General features: G+C 38.7%; 1 protein-coding gene across 2 annotated transcripts in view; it reads left to right on the top strand.

Moving 5' to 3' along the window:
- ppp2r2bb (protein phosphatase 2, regulatory subunit B, beta b) overlaps positions 1-18,380 on the top strand; it is a 90,193-nt gene that overhangs the window by 23,172 nt on the left and 48,641 nt on the right. The window contains exon 1 of one of the 2 annotated variants that reach the window (XM_067375770.1): positions 14,243-14,661. The exons of the other annotated variant lie outside the window; for it this stretch is intronic. Within the exon in view, the coding sequence (XP_067231871.1) occupies positions 14,592-14,661 (70 nt within the window). The 5' untranslated portion in view covers positions 14,243-14,591. Of the gene's footprint in view, positions 1-14,242; positions 14,662-18,380 lie in introns of those variants that run through there. 2 annotated transcript variants of the gene reach the window in all.

The following is an 18,380-nucleotide window of genomic DNA, read 5'->3' as shown; positions in this document are numbered from 1 at the left end:
GCAGAAAGGCCATCTGATTCAGTTTCATTCAAAAAACCTTTTCCTGTAGCTCAACTGGTAGAGCACAGCCGTAGCTTTGGGTCATAGTTTAGATTTCTGTCCCTCCATAGACAGCTACGCAATTGAAACTTTGACTATTCAAAAAGTTTATAAAGAGATCTTAAAACTAATCCATATAAATTGAGCAGTTTAGTCCAATAAGGTTAACAATTGAGATAAATTAGATTTGATTGCTGTTTTTAGTTGTTTTAAGTGTAAGAACCGGGCTAGCATTATTGAAGGACAGTTGCTGGCAAACTTGGCAAGCACAACTATTGATTCACTTTCATACTGAAAAGACAATGTCACAGTCTACACGAGTCTGAAAAACAGAAAATCTGTCCAATCAATTTGTGTCTGTGACGTCTGTGGTGGAATAGAACATATTGACAGCGGATATATCTGGGACATATGGTTGAGGGGTTATGTATGGAGGCGGGATAGGGACAGGTCATCCTTTGTGTTTGTCCTTCAGTCTCGAAATAGTCAGTACCCATATGTACAAATTGGTACAAACTTCTTTTCTGAAGCTGCTGACTCAACTGCAGTTTACTTTTGCTGTGCTCAATTACAGTTTCTGTGGTGCTCACTACTGGCATTGATTTGTTGGCATGAGAGAGAAATTTGTTGCATCACAGTTTTGAAAAAAAAAAAAATCAAATTTGAAGACAATCTTAAAGGTAAATTTTTATGTTTGTCGATGACAGCCATCTTGGACCAGTATTATTTTAGTATTGAGATACCATTATAGTTTTTATTAATATGTTTTATTTTTTGATCATTTTTTTCATTTTAAACAATAAAATGACATTTTCACTCACTTTATATATACAGTGGGTACAGAAAGTATTCTGACCCCCTTAAATTTTTCACTCTTTGTTATATTGCAGCCATTTGCTAAAATCATTTAAGTTAATTTTTTTTTTCCTCATTAATGTACACACAGCACCCCATATTGACAGAAAAACACAGAATTGTTGACAGTTTTGCAGATTTATTAAAAAAGAAAAACTGAAATATCACATGGTCCTAAGTATTCAGACCCTTTGCTCAGTTTTAGTAGAAGCACCCTTTTGATCTGATACACCCATGAGTCTTTTTGGGAAAGATGCAACAAGTTTTTCACACCTGGATTTGGGGATCCTCTGCCATTCCTCCTTGCAGATCCTCTCCAGTTCTGTCAGGTTGGATGGTAAACGTTGGTGGACAGCCATTTTTAGGTCTCTCCAGAGATACTCAATTGGGTTTAAGTCAGGGCTCTGGCTGGGCCATTCAAGAACAGTCACGGAGTTGTTGTGAAGCCACTCCTTCATTATTTTAGCTGTGTGCTTAGGGTCATTGTCTTGTTGGAAGGTAAACCTTCGGCCCAGTCTGAGGTCCTGAGCACTCTGGAGAAGGTTTTCATCCAGGATATCCCTGAACTTGGCCGCATTCATCTTTCCCTCGATTTCAACCAGTCGTCCTGTCCCAGCAGCTGAAAAACACGCCCACAGCATGATGCTGCCACCACCATGCTTCACTGTTGGGACTGTATTGGACAGGTGATGAGCAGTGCCTGGTTTTCTCCACACATACTGTTTAGAATTAAGACCAAAAAGTTCTATCTTGGTCTCATCAGACCAGAGAATCTTATTTCTCACCATCTTGGAGTCCTTGAGGTGTTTTTTAGCAAACTCCATACGGGCTTTCATGTGTCTTGCACTGAGGAGAGGTTTCCGTCGGGCCACTCTGCCATAAAGCCCTGACTGGTGGAGGGCTGCAGTGATGGTTGACTTTCTACAACTTTCTCCCATCTCCCAACTGCATCTCTGGAGCTCAGCCACAGTGATCTTTGGGTTCTTTTTTACCTCTCTCACCAAGGCTCTTCTCCCCCTATAGCTCAATTTGGCCGGACGGCCAGCTCTAGGAAGGGTTCTGGTCGTCCCAAACGTCTTCCATTTAAGGATTATGGATGCCATTGTGCTCTTAGGAACCTTAAGTGCAGCAGACATTTTTTTGTAACCTTGGCCAGATCTTTGCCTTGCCACAATTCTGTCTCTGAGCTCTTCAGGCAGTTCCTTTGACCTCATGATTCTCATTTGCTCTGACATGCACTGTGAGCTGTAAGGTCTTATATAGACAGGTGTGTGGCTTTCCTACTCAAGTCCAATCAGTATAATCAAACACAGCTGGACTCAAATGAAGGTGTAGAACCATCTCAAGGATGATCAGCACCTGAGTTAAATATGTGAGTGTCACAGCAAAGGGTCTGAATACTTAGGACTATGTGATATTTCAGTTTTTCTTTTCTTTTTTAATAAATCTGCAAAAATGTAAAAAATTCAGTGTTTTTCTGTCAATATGGGGAGCTGTGTGTACATTAATGAGGAAAAAAATGAACTTAAATGTTTTAGCAAATGGCTGCAATATAACAAAGAGTGAAAAATTTAAGGAGGTCTGAATACTTTCCGTACCCACTGTATATATATATATATATATATATATATATATATATATATATATATATATATATATATATATATATATATATATATATATATATATATATATATATATATATATATATATACAGTAAAAAAAAATCAAGATTATTGTTGTACATTTTACAAGAATTTCTTTTCAGTCTTTCTACTTCAAATTTTCACCTTTAATTCAATGAGATTCTTGCCGATTCTTTGTAATTTTTTGTAAAATTGACAAGCAATTTCTGAGTGAACACCAATTTTATTTCAGAGGTTTTCATTATTTTTTGTTTCAGTTTTAGTTTGAGCTATTTTAGTACATGTGATCTCAACATGGTGGCCCCTGTGAGGTGTGTAACTTGTTCATATACAGCCACTCATTTACACACATATGCATTTCTAATCCCTCCCTTGCTTAGAATTACCCTCAGTTCTTTCTTCTTTATAGCTTTTCTCATCCCCAGTCTCTATTTTAGTCTCCCATTGATTTATCAGTATTAATTATCCCCTTGTCCTGTCTCTGCATCCAAAGCTTCCGGTATTTTTATAGCTGTGAATTTCTGACTTGCTTCTCACACAATCCAGTTTATTAAAAATGCAAATATGCCATCTTATTTATCGCTATAGTTCCACATTGTCCACTATCTTAGAGAAAATCATGCTATTTGTGATTGTGCACTGTTCATCAAGCATTATATCATTATCATATAGTGACCCAGATATTGAGATAATATTGTATCACCAGGTCCCAGATGATTCCCACCCCTACTTAACACTGTCAAATTTTTTTCTAATTTTCCATCTCACACACTCTCACACATTATGAAGGTGCAGGAGGCGGGTGGGGGAGGATGGAGGAGGGTCAGATCAATAGTGTTCCTGCTTTAATTAACACTCCTCCATTCAGGACACACACTAAACCAGCAGCAGTCTGCCAGCTCTATCATGAATCTGTGTCTGCATGTGTGGGGGGAGGTTTTTTGGCATCAGTCCCTCACTTATCAGTTCATAAAATGTGTGTATGTGTCTGTCTGTTTAATCTTTCTTCTCCAAAATGGCATAAATTACTTTTATGTAGTGTTTTTGTCACATTTTAAGTTCGACCCTCCTGATTTTTAATCTGTGTCTCTGTGTAAATGAGCACCACAGATCATCCTGACAAAACATTAAAATAAAAGTTTGGTTTAACATGAAGAAATTATGACAGAAATTAATTTTATTATTAAGGAATATTGTATTTAAGGAATGTTATGTAACCAAGATTTACTTTAATTTATACAAGTATAAAAGTTCCGGTGTACAGCACCTTATAAATAAATAAATAAATAAATAATAATAAAAAAAATTATTAGTAAATGAATTGTTGTATTTTCAAAACCTCGATTAATTAAACATTTTACCTCAATTACAATTAATGAACGATTATTTTGTATCTGTTTTTTTGCCCTCATAGTTCACTGACAAGGGTACTGTAAATATGCTTGACTATTAAAGGTGGGATTTAATAGTCAACTCTTCTTCCTATTGAAAGAGTGGTCTGACATAACAGCTCACTATCAGCAGTTATTTTATCTATGGTTCGTAACATTTCTTACAGATTTCTGCTCGTTGTAAATCAGATCAAGATAAATTAGCACAGTACCAGTATGAGTGATGAATTAGTCATACCGTCTCTCTGTTAATTGTGAAGCTGTGGGTTGTAAATAGTTCCTTCAAAAGTCAAAAATTACTGTATATGCTATAAGTTTCTAAGCTACTTTAGTGATAAATCACAGGACAGCGCTGACAACTAGTTTCTGCGTTCCTCTCTCTGCGCGCGATCTTCACATTTTGCGCAGCTACTGTTTGTATGAGTGTTCGTGCCACAATGCAGCTGCGCGAGCATGGTAGCTCGAAATAGTATACATCCAATCGTCTAAAATCGCTTGAATATCCAAACTGGCAAACCTTAAAACAAATACAACTGACAAAGTTTAGTGAAGATGCAAGGCTCACCGCTCGCGCGCCATCACTATGTGTTGAACCGCTGTTCACCTCCGTGTTGCTTTTATGCCACTGACTGGACGGGGTGGAATCATGTGGCTACACGGTAGTAGGGCTGGGCGATATATCACATGCGATTGTCACGCACATTTCGTCTGTAAAGCCGGTTCCACACCACAAAGCCCATCTGCAAAAGATGTTACAAAATAACGCAAGCGAAGGGAGTCAAAAGCATCTTGCCATCAAACATCCCGATTTGTACAAAGAATTTAAAGAGCGACAAGTTAGTGAATGTGACACCGGCATTATGTTTATGCTCTCAAACATTAAATGAGTGTTATTTATTCATTTTACTCGTGCAAGCAGACCTCCACAATGAGGTGTATTATTGAGTCTAAGTTTAATAAGTGATATCTGGTTGCAAAAATAAAATTAATTTAAAAATACATAAATATGTGAAGGGTATATACAGTTATTTTAAACCAATTTATGCTTTAATAACATTGTTTTAATTGTTTACAGAAATATAATTTTTTTACAATAATCTTACTGTCAAAAACACCTAAATGTATAAAAAAAGCATAACAGCAAATAATTTACAATTTTATTTATTTTATCGTGACAACACTAAGCCCAACATTTGATTATATTTTCAAAGATTGATTATGACACTACAGGGAAAACCATATTATTTTGGGTATTTTGCTTTTATAATGTGTTCTTTCAGACTAGTGTAAAGAAAACATCCAAATTTGACAATTAAAGGGATAGCTCACCCAAAAATGAAAATTTGATGTTTATCAGCTTACCCCCAGTGCATCCAAGTTGTAGGTGACATTTTTTCTTCAGTCGATCACAAATGATGATTTTTAACTGCAACCGCTGCCCTCTGTCATTCAAATAATTGCAGTAGATGGGAACTTCATCTATAAGAGTGAATAAACCTTGCTTAGACAAATCCAAATGAAACCCTGCGGCTCGTGACGACACATTAATGTCCTAAGACATGAAACGATCGGTTTGTGAGAGAAACCGAAAAGTATTTATATAATTTTTTACCTCTAATACACCACTATGTCCAACTCCGTTCAGCTTCCTGCTAGTGAGGTCAAAAAACGCGTTCTGGTGACGGAAGTGATGTCTCGCCCATATACTTCAATGAGCGCGAGACATCACTTCCGTTGTCAGAGCGCGATCTGACCTCACTCACCGGAAGCTGAACGGAGTTGGACATAGTGGTGTATTAGAGGTAAAAAATTATATAAATACTGTTCGGTTTCTCACACAAACCGATCGTTTCGTGTCTTAGGACATTAATGTGTCGTCACGAGCCGCAGGGTTTCATTTGGATTTGTCTAAGCAAGGTTTATTCACTCTTATAGATGAAGTTCCCAATCACTGCTATTATTTGAATGACAGAGGGCAGCGGTTGCAGTTAAAAATCATCATTTGTGATCGACTGAAGAAAAAATGTCACCTACATCTTGGATGCACTGGGGGTAAGCAGATAAACATCAAATTTTCATTTTTGGGTGAACTATCCCTTTGAGTATTTATTTTGCTAAACTAAAATCTTGCTGTTTCTGCATATTTCAAATGGGTTTCATGAAGGTACTGACAGGAATCCCCCCACCACAAGGTGCATCCTCGTGCTGTGCCTAAGAGTCCAATGGTGGAGGGAGGGAGGGGGGTTTTGAGGAGAATGATGGGCTGGCGAAGGACAGGAATCAGGAGGAGCCAGCAGAGGGGAACACCACTGTGGAGCTGATGGAGGGAGGAGCCAAAGCGGAGCCTGATGGCTCTTGTCTCCAGAGACTGGGGTATGACAGAGGAAGCGGAGCTGGGTGAGATGGAGACCCCAGAGAAATCAAAGGCCAAAGGACCGGAGCGACATTGCAGGTCTGGAAGTTCAAGGCGATGCCGTCGGCTTAAGGGACCGAGGTGAAGACGGGGGCCTGGCAGAACAGGGTGAGACTGGAAGGAGTGAGGACCAAATTGGAGCCAGAGAGGAGGAACCTGGTGGAACCAAAGTGGTGGAGGGCTGAGGCACAGCTAGAAGTCCAAAAGTCCATTGCAGAACCAGGCTGACAAGAGGCCAAGGTAGAGCCCGAGCGATGTCTGACCATGGAGGAGCTAAGGGAGCGCAGAGCCAATGAGCTGACAGTCAAAGGTGGAGTCATGGGCCTGGAGGCCTGAGGTGAAGCCAGGGGATCCATCTTGCAGAGCCAAGCTAGTGGAGAGGAGACCTGAGGCGGAGCCAGAGAGCTGGGTCTGCGGCGAGGGTGGAGTCAAGGAGGTGCAAGGAACCAGCAAAGCAGGCAAGTCCTAGTGAGTGAACGGAGCCAGCAGTGATGATAGAGACAACGGGATGGGCAGGTGACAGGGTGAGAGTGGATTGCCTAATGGATTCAGGGGACTAGGCGGAGCCAGCAGTGATGATGGAGACAATGGGGTGGGCAGGTGACCGGGTGAGAGTGGATTGCCTAATGGATTCAGGGAACTAGACGGAGCCAGCAGTGATTATGGAGACAACGAGGTGAGCAGGGTAACCGGGACTAACCGGGTGGTAGTGGATTGTTTAGTGGATTTGTTTAGTGGATTCCTAGGAGTAGGTTCAGGAGTGGGGACATGGGTGGGAGCTGGCTCTGCCGTGAAGGGTGGTAGTGGATCATTTAGTGGATTTCTAGGAGTAGGTTCAGGAGTGGGGACAAGGGTGGGAGCTAGCTCTGCTGTGAAGTTAATGAGTAAGAGCACCTTGACAGCTCCTGAGAGGACTGCCCCCACAGCACGGACTTTGGAATAGACCAGACAGTAGGCTCCAGCCTTGAGACGGAGGTGGCTTCCGGCTCTAGCTCTGGGACAGACACATTGGCAGGCTCAAGCTCTGTGGGTGGAGGGTGTTGGCTTTGGCTATATTTCTGCGGTGAGCTCGGGCGTCAAGGCCAGGTCTATGGCAGAAGATCTCTCGTGCCTTCCGGGACACTCTGGGCTGGAACAATGAATCCTGTCTGGGGCGTGCAGAGAGATGGCTGCTGGAGATTATGGATAACTCAGGGATCAGAGTTCATGACGCTGTACTCGACGACTCCCATGCCGAGGGAGGATCTGCACAGCCACAAGGTGTCAAGAAGCCACAAGACACAGAATTATAAAAACAGATGACTTTGAATCAATAAGGAGAATATCCACAAGAGAAATTACACAAACTACATTCATAAAAGATGAAAACCTGTAATGAACTGAACAGAACAAAAGGAGTATATATAGAGAAGAGTTAACGAGGGAACTAAAACAAGACACAGTTGACCGTAATCAGTAACTAAGGAAATTATGACAAGCGAACACTAAATTGAAAGGATATACAAGAAACATAAACACATCAAAAACATAAGAAAACTAAACATAACCCTGACAGGGACTGAGTAAATAATAGTTTGTTCATGGTAAGGTTTTATTTGCTAACATTAGTTAACTACAGTAGCTTAACTGAACTAAGTATGAACAACATTTCTACAGCCTTTATTAATCTTAGTTCATGTTAATTTCAACAATTACTGCTACATTTTTTTACTGCTAAAGTTGTATCTGTTAACATCAGTGGTATACAGTAACTAAGTATAGAGATTATTAATATCTCAGATTAAAAATGGCGCTTTGACAAAAATTGTGACAAAAAAGCATGTATGAACATCAAAAGGTATGTTGAAAGACACAGTTATAACTTACTGAAATGTATCAAGTAATCACTCAACCAGCGACTACATTTACATGTGCACCAATAATTCAATTATTTCTCAAAATCAGAGTTAATGGCAGTAAGATGTTTACATGACACAAGCAGAACTCTTCACTCCAGTGTACATGCAATTTTCAGTACTCTGATTATTTGCTAATAAGTGGTTAGCCTATACCACACTCAGATAGGCATACAGTATGTATGTTACTGGCCATTGTTTTACTTTTATCTACTTGCATCAAATTCAAAATACATTTTTATGGACGCACTGGATATTATTTGGTGCCGTGATGAATATCACAATGCCAGGTTTGTCTAAGAGTGGTAATAATGTGATAATAAAGTGTTTACATGCCTGTATATTGCTATTTAAATTGGCATACACCACCTAGTGTATTATGTATTAATGTATTATGCTTACTACAATTATGAGCTTAATCGCATTACATTAATCGAAGTATTGTGTTTACATGAGGTAAAGTTAAAAACACTATAGGGGAGCTTATTTACTGTTAATCATATATATGTTTGAATAAATTTGCTATGAAGACAAGTTTTTATGAAATCAAAAAGGCAGTTGAATGTAACAGCTCTCTTATTAATTTTAACTTCTAATATTATAGCAGTGTACTAAATGAGAGGGTTCCCTGTATAGTTTACAGCATTAGTTGGGAGAGATTTTTAGACTGATATCGGTAGATATCATTCTAAATAATCAGCTATCGGTGTAAGGAAGGATAGGCTTAGGGAGGAATGTCTGGCTTGATCCCAGCAGGGGTGTCTATTAGAACACAGAGTCCAGGAGTACAGTTCCATTTAACCACTTTATTTATCCATTGAAGCAGATAGAACAGAGCAAATGAGCAGGGAGTACATAATGTGTGGTTTCTGGACAAGAACAGAAATACAAACAATTCAATAAATATAAATCTTATTCACATTTCATAAGCAAAAGATACACAATGTAAACAAACAAACAAAAGAGAATCTCTCTATTATAGTCTATTGTGCATCGATGCAGGCATTTATAAATCAGGTCTAATTAGCACACAGCTGCAGTGATTGGTTAATTAACAGAGGGCGTGTACAAATCAATAAACATCTAACTGAAGAGAAACTAGGACTGGGCAAATGAATTGGGGCATCTCAGTAAGGCAAACCAGGAAAAGGATTATAAATGATAACAAAAATAAAATAAATAATGATTCTTAATACAATCGTTATTGTGACAAATTTAGTATCAATGCATTTCTAGTAATACTGTATGCTTATTATTAAAATTGTTATATCATCATAGGGACAAAAAAATATAAGTTGAATCAAAATACAATTTAAGGAATTTGTAGGAAATATTTATGGCCAGTACATTTTCACCCACAGTTGGTTGGTTAATAATTAATTTTGGACATTGGTCATGGCTTTTGCATTATACAACACACCCAAGGAGACATTTACATAATAAGTTCACTACAGTAAATGCATTTTTAATTTGGTTTTACAAACTGAGGGACAAGTCAAAATTATTTTCTGTGCTAATCAACAACGGATTTCGTAATTAGATCTTAAGTTCTATTTATCCTGGAATATTCCTTTAAGTACATTTCTTATCCTCAGCTTTTGATGCTAAGAATATGGCTTTGACTGAATTTAAACCTCAAGTGACTGAACAGAAATAATCTTCTGTAATTCCAACTGAACTAGTATCAAGATTACTCGAGGGGTTTGGCATTTCCTGTTATCTTCTAATTAAAGGGATTTGATGCAGAGAGGATTTAATTCACCACAAAGTGACACAATAGAATTGGGATATGAAGATTTTGAAGTGGTCAACAATAAGAGAATATTTAAGGTCCATGCCTCACTTCTCTGTATTATGGAGGAATAGAGATAATGCATTTGACTCATTTTGTGTGCAGTTCAAGTGCAGTGATGTGTCAAATAACCTGTGCAGGCTGTAAATGTTTTAGCACTGTCAAAAATGAGACAGGTTTTGTTGAAAATGTTATATGAAGAAATCATAGGCTGTTATTAGAAGTGCATTGGCAGGAAAATTACATACACATGAAAAGGGACACATTATAAATAACAACTCTCTTGTCTTTAAAAGAGTCTACAATAATAAAAAAGTGCCATGTACTACCATGTTCTTTGACATGAACCGTGGTATACATTAAAAAAACTTTAAAGCATTATATAAATACTTATTCAATCCTTACACTTGACAAAAGCGATCATTCAATACTTAAAAAAAAAAAAAAAATATATATATATATATATATATATATATATATACATCAAAATGCAGGATGGCATAAAGGGATAGTTCACCCGAAAATTAAAATTCACCTTTTTGTTTTCACTCATGTTGTTTTAAACACTAACCTTTTGTGACAACATGTCCCAGTACACAGAGTTAAGGATAAAAGATTATAAAACACAACAAAATTCATGAAACACAAATGTAACATACATAAACTAAATTTTATAAATGTACAACTTTTAAAACATTGTAATGTAACTGGTGTTATAATGATGGTGACCATGGAGACTGATGAGTGGTGGGAACTTATAACAAAGGAACACGGAAACCAATGAAAATCAAACAAAGAGTCCAAAACATACAGACATGTGTCATTACCTCCCCCTCCCGCAAGGTGTGTCCTCTTGCCAAACAAGAGTCCAACCAGGGAGGGGGGGCAGGCACCCTGAAGTCCTGGAGGTGACGGGCAGGTGAGCAGGGCGGTTCTGGCAGGTTAGAGAGCCTCCAGGGTGGCTCCGGGAGCTTGAGAGGCCAGGGCAGAGCCGAGAGCTCAGGAGCTTGGGTGGCCAGGGCGGACACGGCAACTCCGGTGACCAGGGCAGAGCCGACCATTCAGGGGACCAGGGCAGAGCTGGCCATTGAGGGATGGCCTCCTTGGTTGTGGACTGGTAGCCAACCCCCAAAATTTCTTGGGCGGAACTATGGCTGTGATCACTGGAATGGGCTCTGTGGCAGAGCTTGGAGCAGACTCAGGGGCTGAAGCCATTACTGGACTCTGGTCAGGGGCTGGAGAAGACACTGGAGTGGACTCAGGGGCTGGAGCTATATCTGGGCCCCAAGATATACCCCTCATACTCAACCAATACTCCTAGGGGCACATGCGTGGCTGCCATGACTGAACGACTCAGGATGTGTCTCTCAGAAGTCAAGATGGGCAGAGGATCACCAGTTCCCCCGATGCTGTGGCAAAAAATAGTGGTGCAATATCAGAAAGGAGTTTCTCAGAGAAAATTTGCAAAGAGTTTGAAGTTATTATCATCTACAGTGCATAACATCATCCAAAGATTCAGAGAATCTGGAACAATCTCTGTGCGTAAGCGTCAAGGCCGGAAAACCATACTGGATGCCCATGATCTTCGGGCCCTTAGACGGCACTGCATCACATACAGGAATGCTACTGTAATGGAAATCACAACATGGGCTCGGGAATACTTCCAGAAAACATTGTCGGTGAACACAATCCACCGTGCCATTCGCCGTTGCTGGCTAAAACTCTATAGGTCAAAAAAGAAGCCATATCTAAACATGATCCAGAAGCGCAGGCGTTTTCTCTGGGCCAAGGCTCATTTAAAATGAACTGTGGCAAAGTGGAAAACTATTCTGTGGTCAGACGAACCAAATTTTGAAGTTCTTTTTGGAAAAAAGGACTAAAGAGGACAAGGACAACCCAAGTTGTTATCAGCGCTCAGTTCAAAAATTTTGCATGAGTGTTGCATGAGTGCGTGTGGCATGGGCAGCTTACACATTTGGAAAAGCACCATCAATGCTGAAAGGTATATCCATGTTCTAGAACAACATATGCTCCCATCCAGACGTTGTCTCTTTCAGGGAAGACCTTGCATTTTCAACCATAGAAAACATTTGGTGCATCATAAAGAGGAAGATGCGACAAAGAAGACCGAAGACAGTTGAGCAACTAGAAGCCTGTATTAGACAAGAATGGGACAACATTCCTATTCCTAAACTTGAGCAACTTGTCTCCTCAGTCCCCAAACGTTTGCAGACTGTTATAAAAAGAAGAGGGGATGCCACACAGTGGTAAACATGGCCTTGTCCCAACTTTTTTGAGATGTGCTGATGCCATGAAATTTAAAATCAACTTATTTTTCCCTTAAAATGATACATTTTCTCAGTTTAAACATTTGATATGTCATCTATGTTGTATTCTGAATGAAATATTGAAATTTGAAACTTCCACATCATTGCATTCTGTTTTTATTCACAATTTGTACTGTGTCCCAACTTTTTTGGAATCGGGTTTGTAGCAAATCTCAATTGCTTGATTGTTTATATCACTGTAAAATGTAAAGTATATTAATCTGCTAAATGCAACAATATTAAGTTATTATAAACATTAACATGATTTTCTGTAGAGCTGCTTTGAATCAATGTATGTGAAAAGTGCATACAAATAAAACTGACTTGACTACTAGCGCCGTTGTACAGTTTAATCTCTTTATTATAACCCGGCCATTCATAATCTTTATTATGATTCTTTTTTTAATGTACGCCAGTGAGGTTTTAGTTTGTTCACATAAATAATTTACACAATATTATATTTTATATTTAGAATATTCGCTTGAAGGACAGAATTCATAAAAAAGGGATTTGAAACCAACAAAACCACTGCTAACTGGACTTTTGACACAGACCAGTTCTGAAATATAGCTCCTGTGACAACTAGCCCCAGTCTCCCTAACAAAAATTTTAACCCTAAAATATATGCAAGATGCCATAGAACGCTTTTTCACAAGATGTAATATAAGTCTAAGGTGTCCCCTGAATGTGTCTGTGAAATTTCAGCTTAAAATACCCCATAGATTTTTTTTTATTCAGTTTTTTTACTGCCTATTTTGGGGCATCATTAAATATGCGCCGATTCAGCGTGCTTCCCCTTTAAATGCTCGCGCTCCCCGCCCCCAAGCTCGCAACTCTATAATACATTGCATAAACAAAGTTCACACGGCTAATATAACCTTCAAAATGGATCTTTACAAAGTGTTTGTGATGCAGCCTATCGGATCATGTAAGTATGGTATTTATTTGGATGTTTACATTTGATTCTGAATGAGTTTGATAGTAGCCTATGTGCGGCTAATGGTCTAAAGCTAATGTTACACACTGTTGGAGAGATTTATAAAGAATGAAGTTGTGTTTATGAATTAGACAGACTGCAAGTGTTTAATAATGAAAATAATGACGGCTCCAGTCTCTGTGAATACAGTAAGAAACGGTAACTTTAACCACATTTAACAGTACATTAACAACATGCTAACGAAACAATTTGAAAGACAATTTACAAATATCACTAAAAATATCATGTTATCATGGATCATGTCAGTTATTATTGCTCCATCTGCCATTTTTCGCTATTGTCCTTGCTTGCTTACCTGCATAAAGTCTGTTGATACAGCTGTGCAGCTCCAGTCTAATGCCTTGAACATGGGCTGGCATATGCCAAATTTGGGGGTGTACATATTAATGATCCCGACTGTTGTGTTATGTTGAGATTCGCCTGTTCTTCAGAGGTCTTTTGCACAAATCAAATTTACATAAGAAGGAGGAAACAATGGTGTTTGAGACTCACTGTATGTCATTTCCATGTACTGAACTCTAATTATTTAACTATGCCGAGGTAAATTCAATTTTCAATTCTAGGGCACCTTTAAAAAAATGTCCATGTCACCTGTCGGTGTTCAATGACATTGCCTTATTATACTCAGGAGGAGGTTCATCATCACCATAAGTATTAGGCTATAAAAGTGATGCAGATGCCAGATGGGCATAACTCAACAAGTGCTGAAACACCATCGCACATAACATAATCATCTGCGCACAGACTGGAGTGATGCTGCTGACGCAGGTGGACAGGCGGAGTCACTGTTACAGCGCCAGTCTCACTTCAGCCGATGCGGCGCGTCCACGGGAGCGTCACGTCAGCACTTCAGCGAGCTCATACGAAGCGACAGAGAGGAAAGCGAGCTCTCTATGCCGGCAGTCTGAGGCAGCACCGCCGGTCACATCTGAAACTCGTCAAACTGTGCATGACAACTCATTTCAAGGCATGGATTTGGACGCGGATTGTTGTTATTTTGGATGACGCTGGTGCAACTTTACATCAAATCACAGTTTGCTGCAGACAGCCCCGCCTTGTGACACCTTGCGAACCGACACCGGCTTTCTATTGACGGATTTGCTGTGTAACGTAGGCTAATGGTGCGTCCGTGTCTTGCGCACCGGGCTCTGGGCTGAACGCACGCACACGCGCGGATCATGGATAGATAGCGCGTTTCTCTCTCTGCGTTTGTCAGTGTTATCAGCGCCTTTCTCAATGGATGAGGAAATAGACACCCGCAAGATCAACAACAGCTTCCTTCGAGACCACAACTATGCAACTGAAGGTATATCTCATCACATGATCACCTCCTCTCAGGTGCACATAGAGACAGAAATACTGAAGCAATTATTTGGAATCAGTCTTAAAGGTTGCTGGTTTGGCTTCAGAAAGGCTGACTGGATAAACTGATTTTTATTTTATTATTTATTTGTTAAGAAAAGTGAATCAATAGGATTTTCATTTTATCCTGCTGATGCTTAAGATCCTTTCTTCTAACATAGCGCTACAGAAAACTGAATCTATTAGAACATATATAGAGCTTGACAAAAAATACATTAATTTTTTTTTATTATTATTATTATTTTTAGTTTATGAAGTAGGATTTTATTTGATTAATGCCAAATTATCATAGAAATTCATTTAGCAATCATATTCATGTCCTTTTTATGTACAGATGCATATTTCATATCAGTCATGCTGTGATCTTCCTTTTGTAACACAAATATAATGATGCGTAATACTGGTTGTAATGTTTTATTTGAGCTAAAAATAGCTGAGCAGTCTGACTAACACTTTAAGAAGATTTTCTGCTGGTGGTTTAGTCCACCCAGCTCCATCAGTATAAGAACTGACAGTTTAGTCTGTGCAATATTTCAATGCGGTCAATGTAGGATACATTAAGATCTATTTCTGACCAATAAACCAGCTATACAACTTCAATCATAATCTGGAACCAATTTTAATAGGAATTTTAATTATCCAACATTAAAGAAAAGCTTGATGTTTTAGAACACTTACATTATGTAGGAAATAATACCACATCTTTATGAGGTGCAGTTCATACAGGGTCATATATGATTCCTTTAGAATGGGTTCCAATCCAAATTATAATGGAAGTTCCAAATGGAATCTTGTACACATTCCTTTAGGAGAACTATAAATACATAATCGCCATTTCTCTCGAATCATCGAATGAAATGCTTACAGTGGAAACCTACTTTATAAATTGCCCTTTTTTACTGTTGGAATTAGAAACGTGTTTTCCATTGTGAACCGTTGCAGTTCTACTTGTCTTCCAAGGCAGTGCAGCCAGTGCAAACTCTAGATTATATTGACAGTATAAAGGCATTCTTCTTCTCTGACAATAGACAGCTGAAGAGTTTCACTGAGCCAGACCCTCCTCTCATGCACAGACAAGAAGCCTTCAACAGGACGGGTGCGATGCATCAGTGAATGGGGGGGTGGGGGTGGGGGGTGGGGGGGTGGTTGGTTGGAGACAGAGACGGAGAGAGAAAGGGAGGGAGGGATGGCGAGAGAAGGGAATAAATCAGAGATTAAAGCGAGAGAACACATAGACAGATGTGATGTCATTCCAGCTGCGAAAATCCACATTTCAGGCTGGCTATGCTCAAATCCAGTCTTTAAGAGTATTTATTCCTAATGAAATCAAAATGGACCCTATTTACATTCTTAATTCACATTCCTGGTCTTATTGTGCGTAATTCTCCTTTTACATTTATATTATAACCGTTGTGGGAGATTTTTTCAGTGTATTTTGGAGTAAAAGGAGTCATATTATAGAGTCATGACTATAGGAGTCATTTTTCATGTAATTTTTTGAGCTGTTGTGCTACGTGTTGACGTTAAAGCTGCGTGGTTTGGCAATTGTCTTCTGTTTTGTAGCATTAAAAGCATTGATTTCGTTTGTTTGTACTTCACCCACTGACCTGAGATGAGCTCCTGTCGTCTGGAGAACAGAATCTACTACATGCCACTTCTCATCTTCCCTGGTTAATTCTCTGTGAATTATGCAAGTGCTGCCCTCTCATCCATCACTTACTGCCCTTGTAGAACATGCCGTCTGTGTGTCTGATGGCCAAACTTACCCTTACTTTAAAATAGAGTTAAATGATTAAATCATGGACTTAGTGTTCTTAGTAATCTTTTTTAACTGCCGCGCCGCCCCCCCCCCCCCCCCCCAAAAAAAAAAAAAAAAAAAACTGTAACTCTAAGAATGAAATTTTCACACTTAAAGAAATAGTTCATCCAGAAATTAAAATTCTGGGTTTGTTATTCCAAACCCATTTGACTGCACTGGTTGCTCTTTTCCCATTCATTTTCCATTCCATTTATTTTTAAGCTTTACAAATTAAGCAAAAGCACCAAAACTATATCAAGTATCATTAGAATAGTTGTAATTCATAAGCCATACAATTCCTTTGTGTGAGGAACAGACTGAAATTTACATTAATCTTCTGATAATCTTTCCCGGAAGTAAGCTGCTGAACACTGTTACCAGATCATTGAGTTCAGTGAGTTGAAGTGAACCGAGTTAAATTTGTTAACCAATCATTCAGACTTTTTTTGTGAACTGGATCAACTAATTCATTGAAAAGATGTGATTCATTTATGAATTGGACATTGCTACTATCATTAACTCTTGTGAATGCATCTATAGGATGGATGTCAGAATTGTTAGGGGCTGCGCAATTAATCTGAAAAATAAGCAATATTATGATAATGGCTGCTTGCTGTGATTAAATAGTGAAAGGTGTCGATTGCAGCATTCCATTTAGGTTTACTCCCTTTGTTTCAAAGAATATAACTTGCAGTAGAAGTACACTGTGTTTAATGGATTTTATTGTTGTTAAACAACATACTGGTTGTTCAGCTGCCGAAAAAAACTTTCAGTAGACACAAACTCCAGAAAACAGTTTTTAAAATTGCGAGTTGTGAAAATTACGTGATCTAGGACCTATATACAGTGCATGCCACTGTAAAGACTATACGTTTTTATACAGCCTCATTTTCATCTGCATAAAATTAAGGTCTATTGCATGGTAAAAAGCATCCAGGACAGTATTTCAAAATTTCTCCTTTTGTGTGTGGAAGAAGTATAGAGCTTTGGAATTACCTGATGTTAATGATTAAATAAATGATTACAGAATTTTTATTTTTGAGGGGCCTTTTTTCTCTATTATACAGACATGAGTGATGGTGTGTGTTACAGAATTATAGTAGTCAACATTTGAAGTGGATCAAAAAAGTTCTTCAAAGTTGTCCTCAGAACTAAGACAACTTTGAACTTTTTTTGATCCACTTCAAATGTTGACTACTGTAGTTCACTCCAGAATTGAAATTTCCTGATAATTTTACTCACCCCCATGTCATCCAAGATGTTTATGTCTTTCTTTCTTCAGTTGAAAAGAAATTAAGGTTTTTGAGGAAAACATTTCAGGAATTTTCTTCATATAGTGGACTTCAACAGCTAAAAACGGGTTGAAGATCCAAATTGAAGTTTTTAATGCAGCTTCAAAGGGCTCTACACGATCCCAGCCGAGGAATAAGGGTCTTATCTAGCATGTAGCAGAAAATTAGAAAAAAAAATGATTGCTGGATAAGACATTTATTCCTCGGCTGGGATCATGTAGAGCCCTTTGACGCTGCATTGAAACTGCAATTTGGACCATCAACCCATTGGTAGTCGTTGAAGTCCACTATATGGAGAAAAATCCTGGAATGTTTTCCTCAAAAACCTTCATTTCTTTTCATCTGAAGAAAGAAAGATATAAACATCTTGGATGACATGGGGTTTAGTAAATTATCAGGAAATTTCAATTCTGATGCGAACTAATCCTTTACGTAGAAATGTGCTCTTACCTTTCTAGACAATCAATAGAATATCATGAACACTTAGGGTTGGCTTTTGACTTGGTTCAGGAAATACAACCTAGTTATTACAGTACGTATAAACACCCTAGAAACAATGAATGTAAACATCTA

The sequence above is a fragment of the Chanodichthys erythropterus genome, chromosome 22, assembly GCF_024489055.1.
Source record: "Chanodichthys erythropterus isolate Z2021 chromosome 22, ASM2448905v1, whole genome shotgun sequence".
NCBI lineage: Eukaryota > Metazoa > Chordata > Actinopteri > Cypriniformes > Xenocyprididae > Chanodichthys > Chanodichthys erythropterus.
The sequence above is the reverse complement of the archived record's forward strand: the minus strand, read 5'-3'. Positions and strand labels throughout refer to the sequence as shown.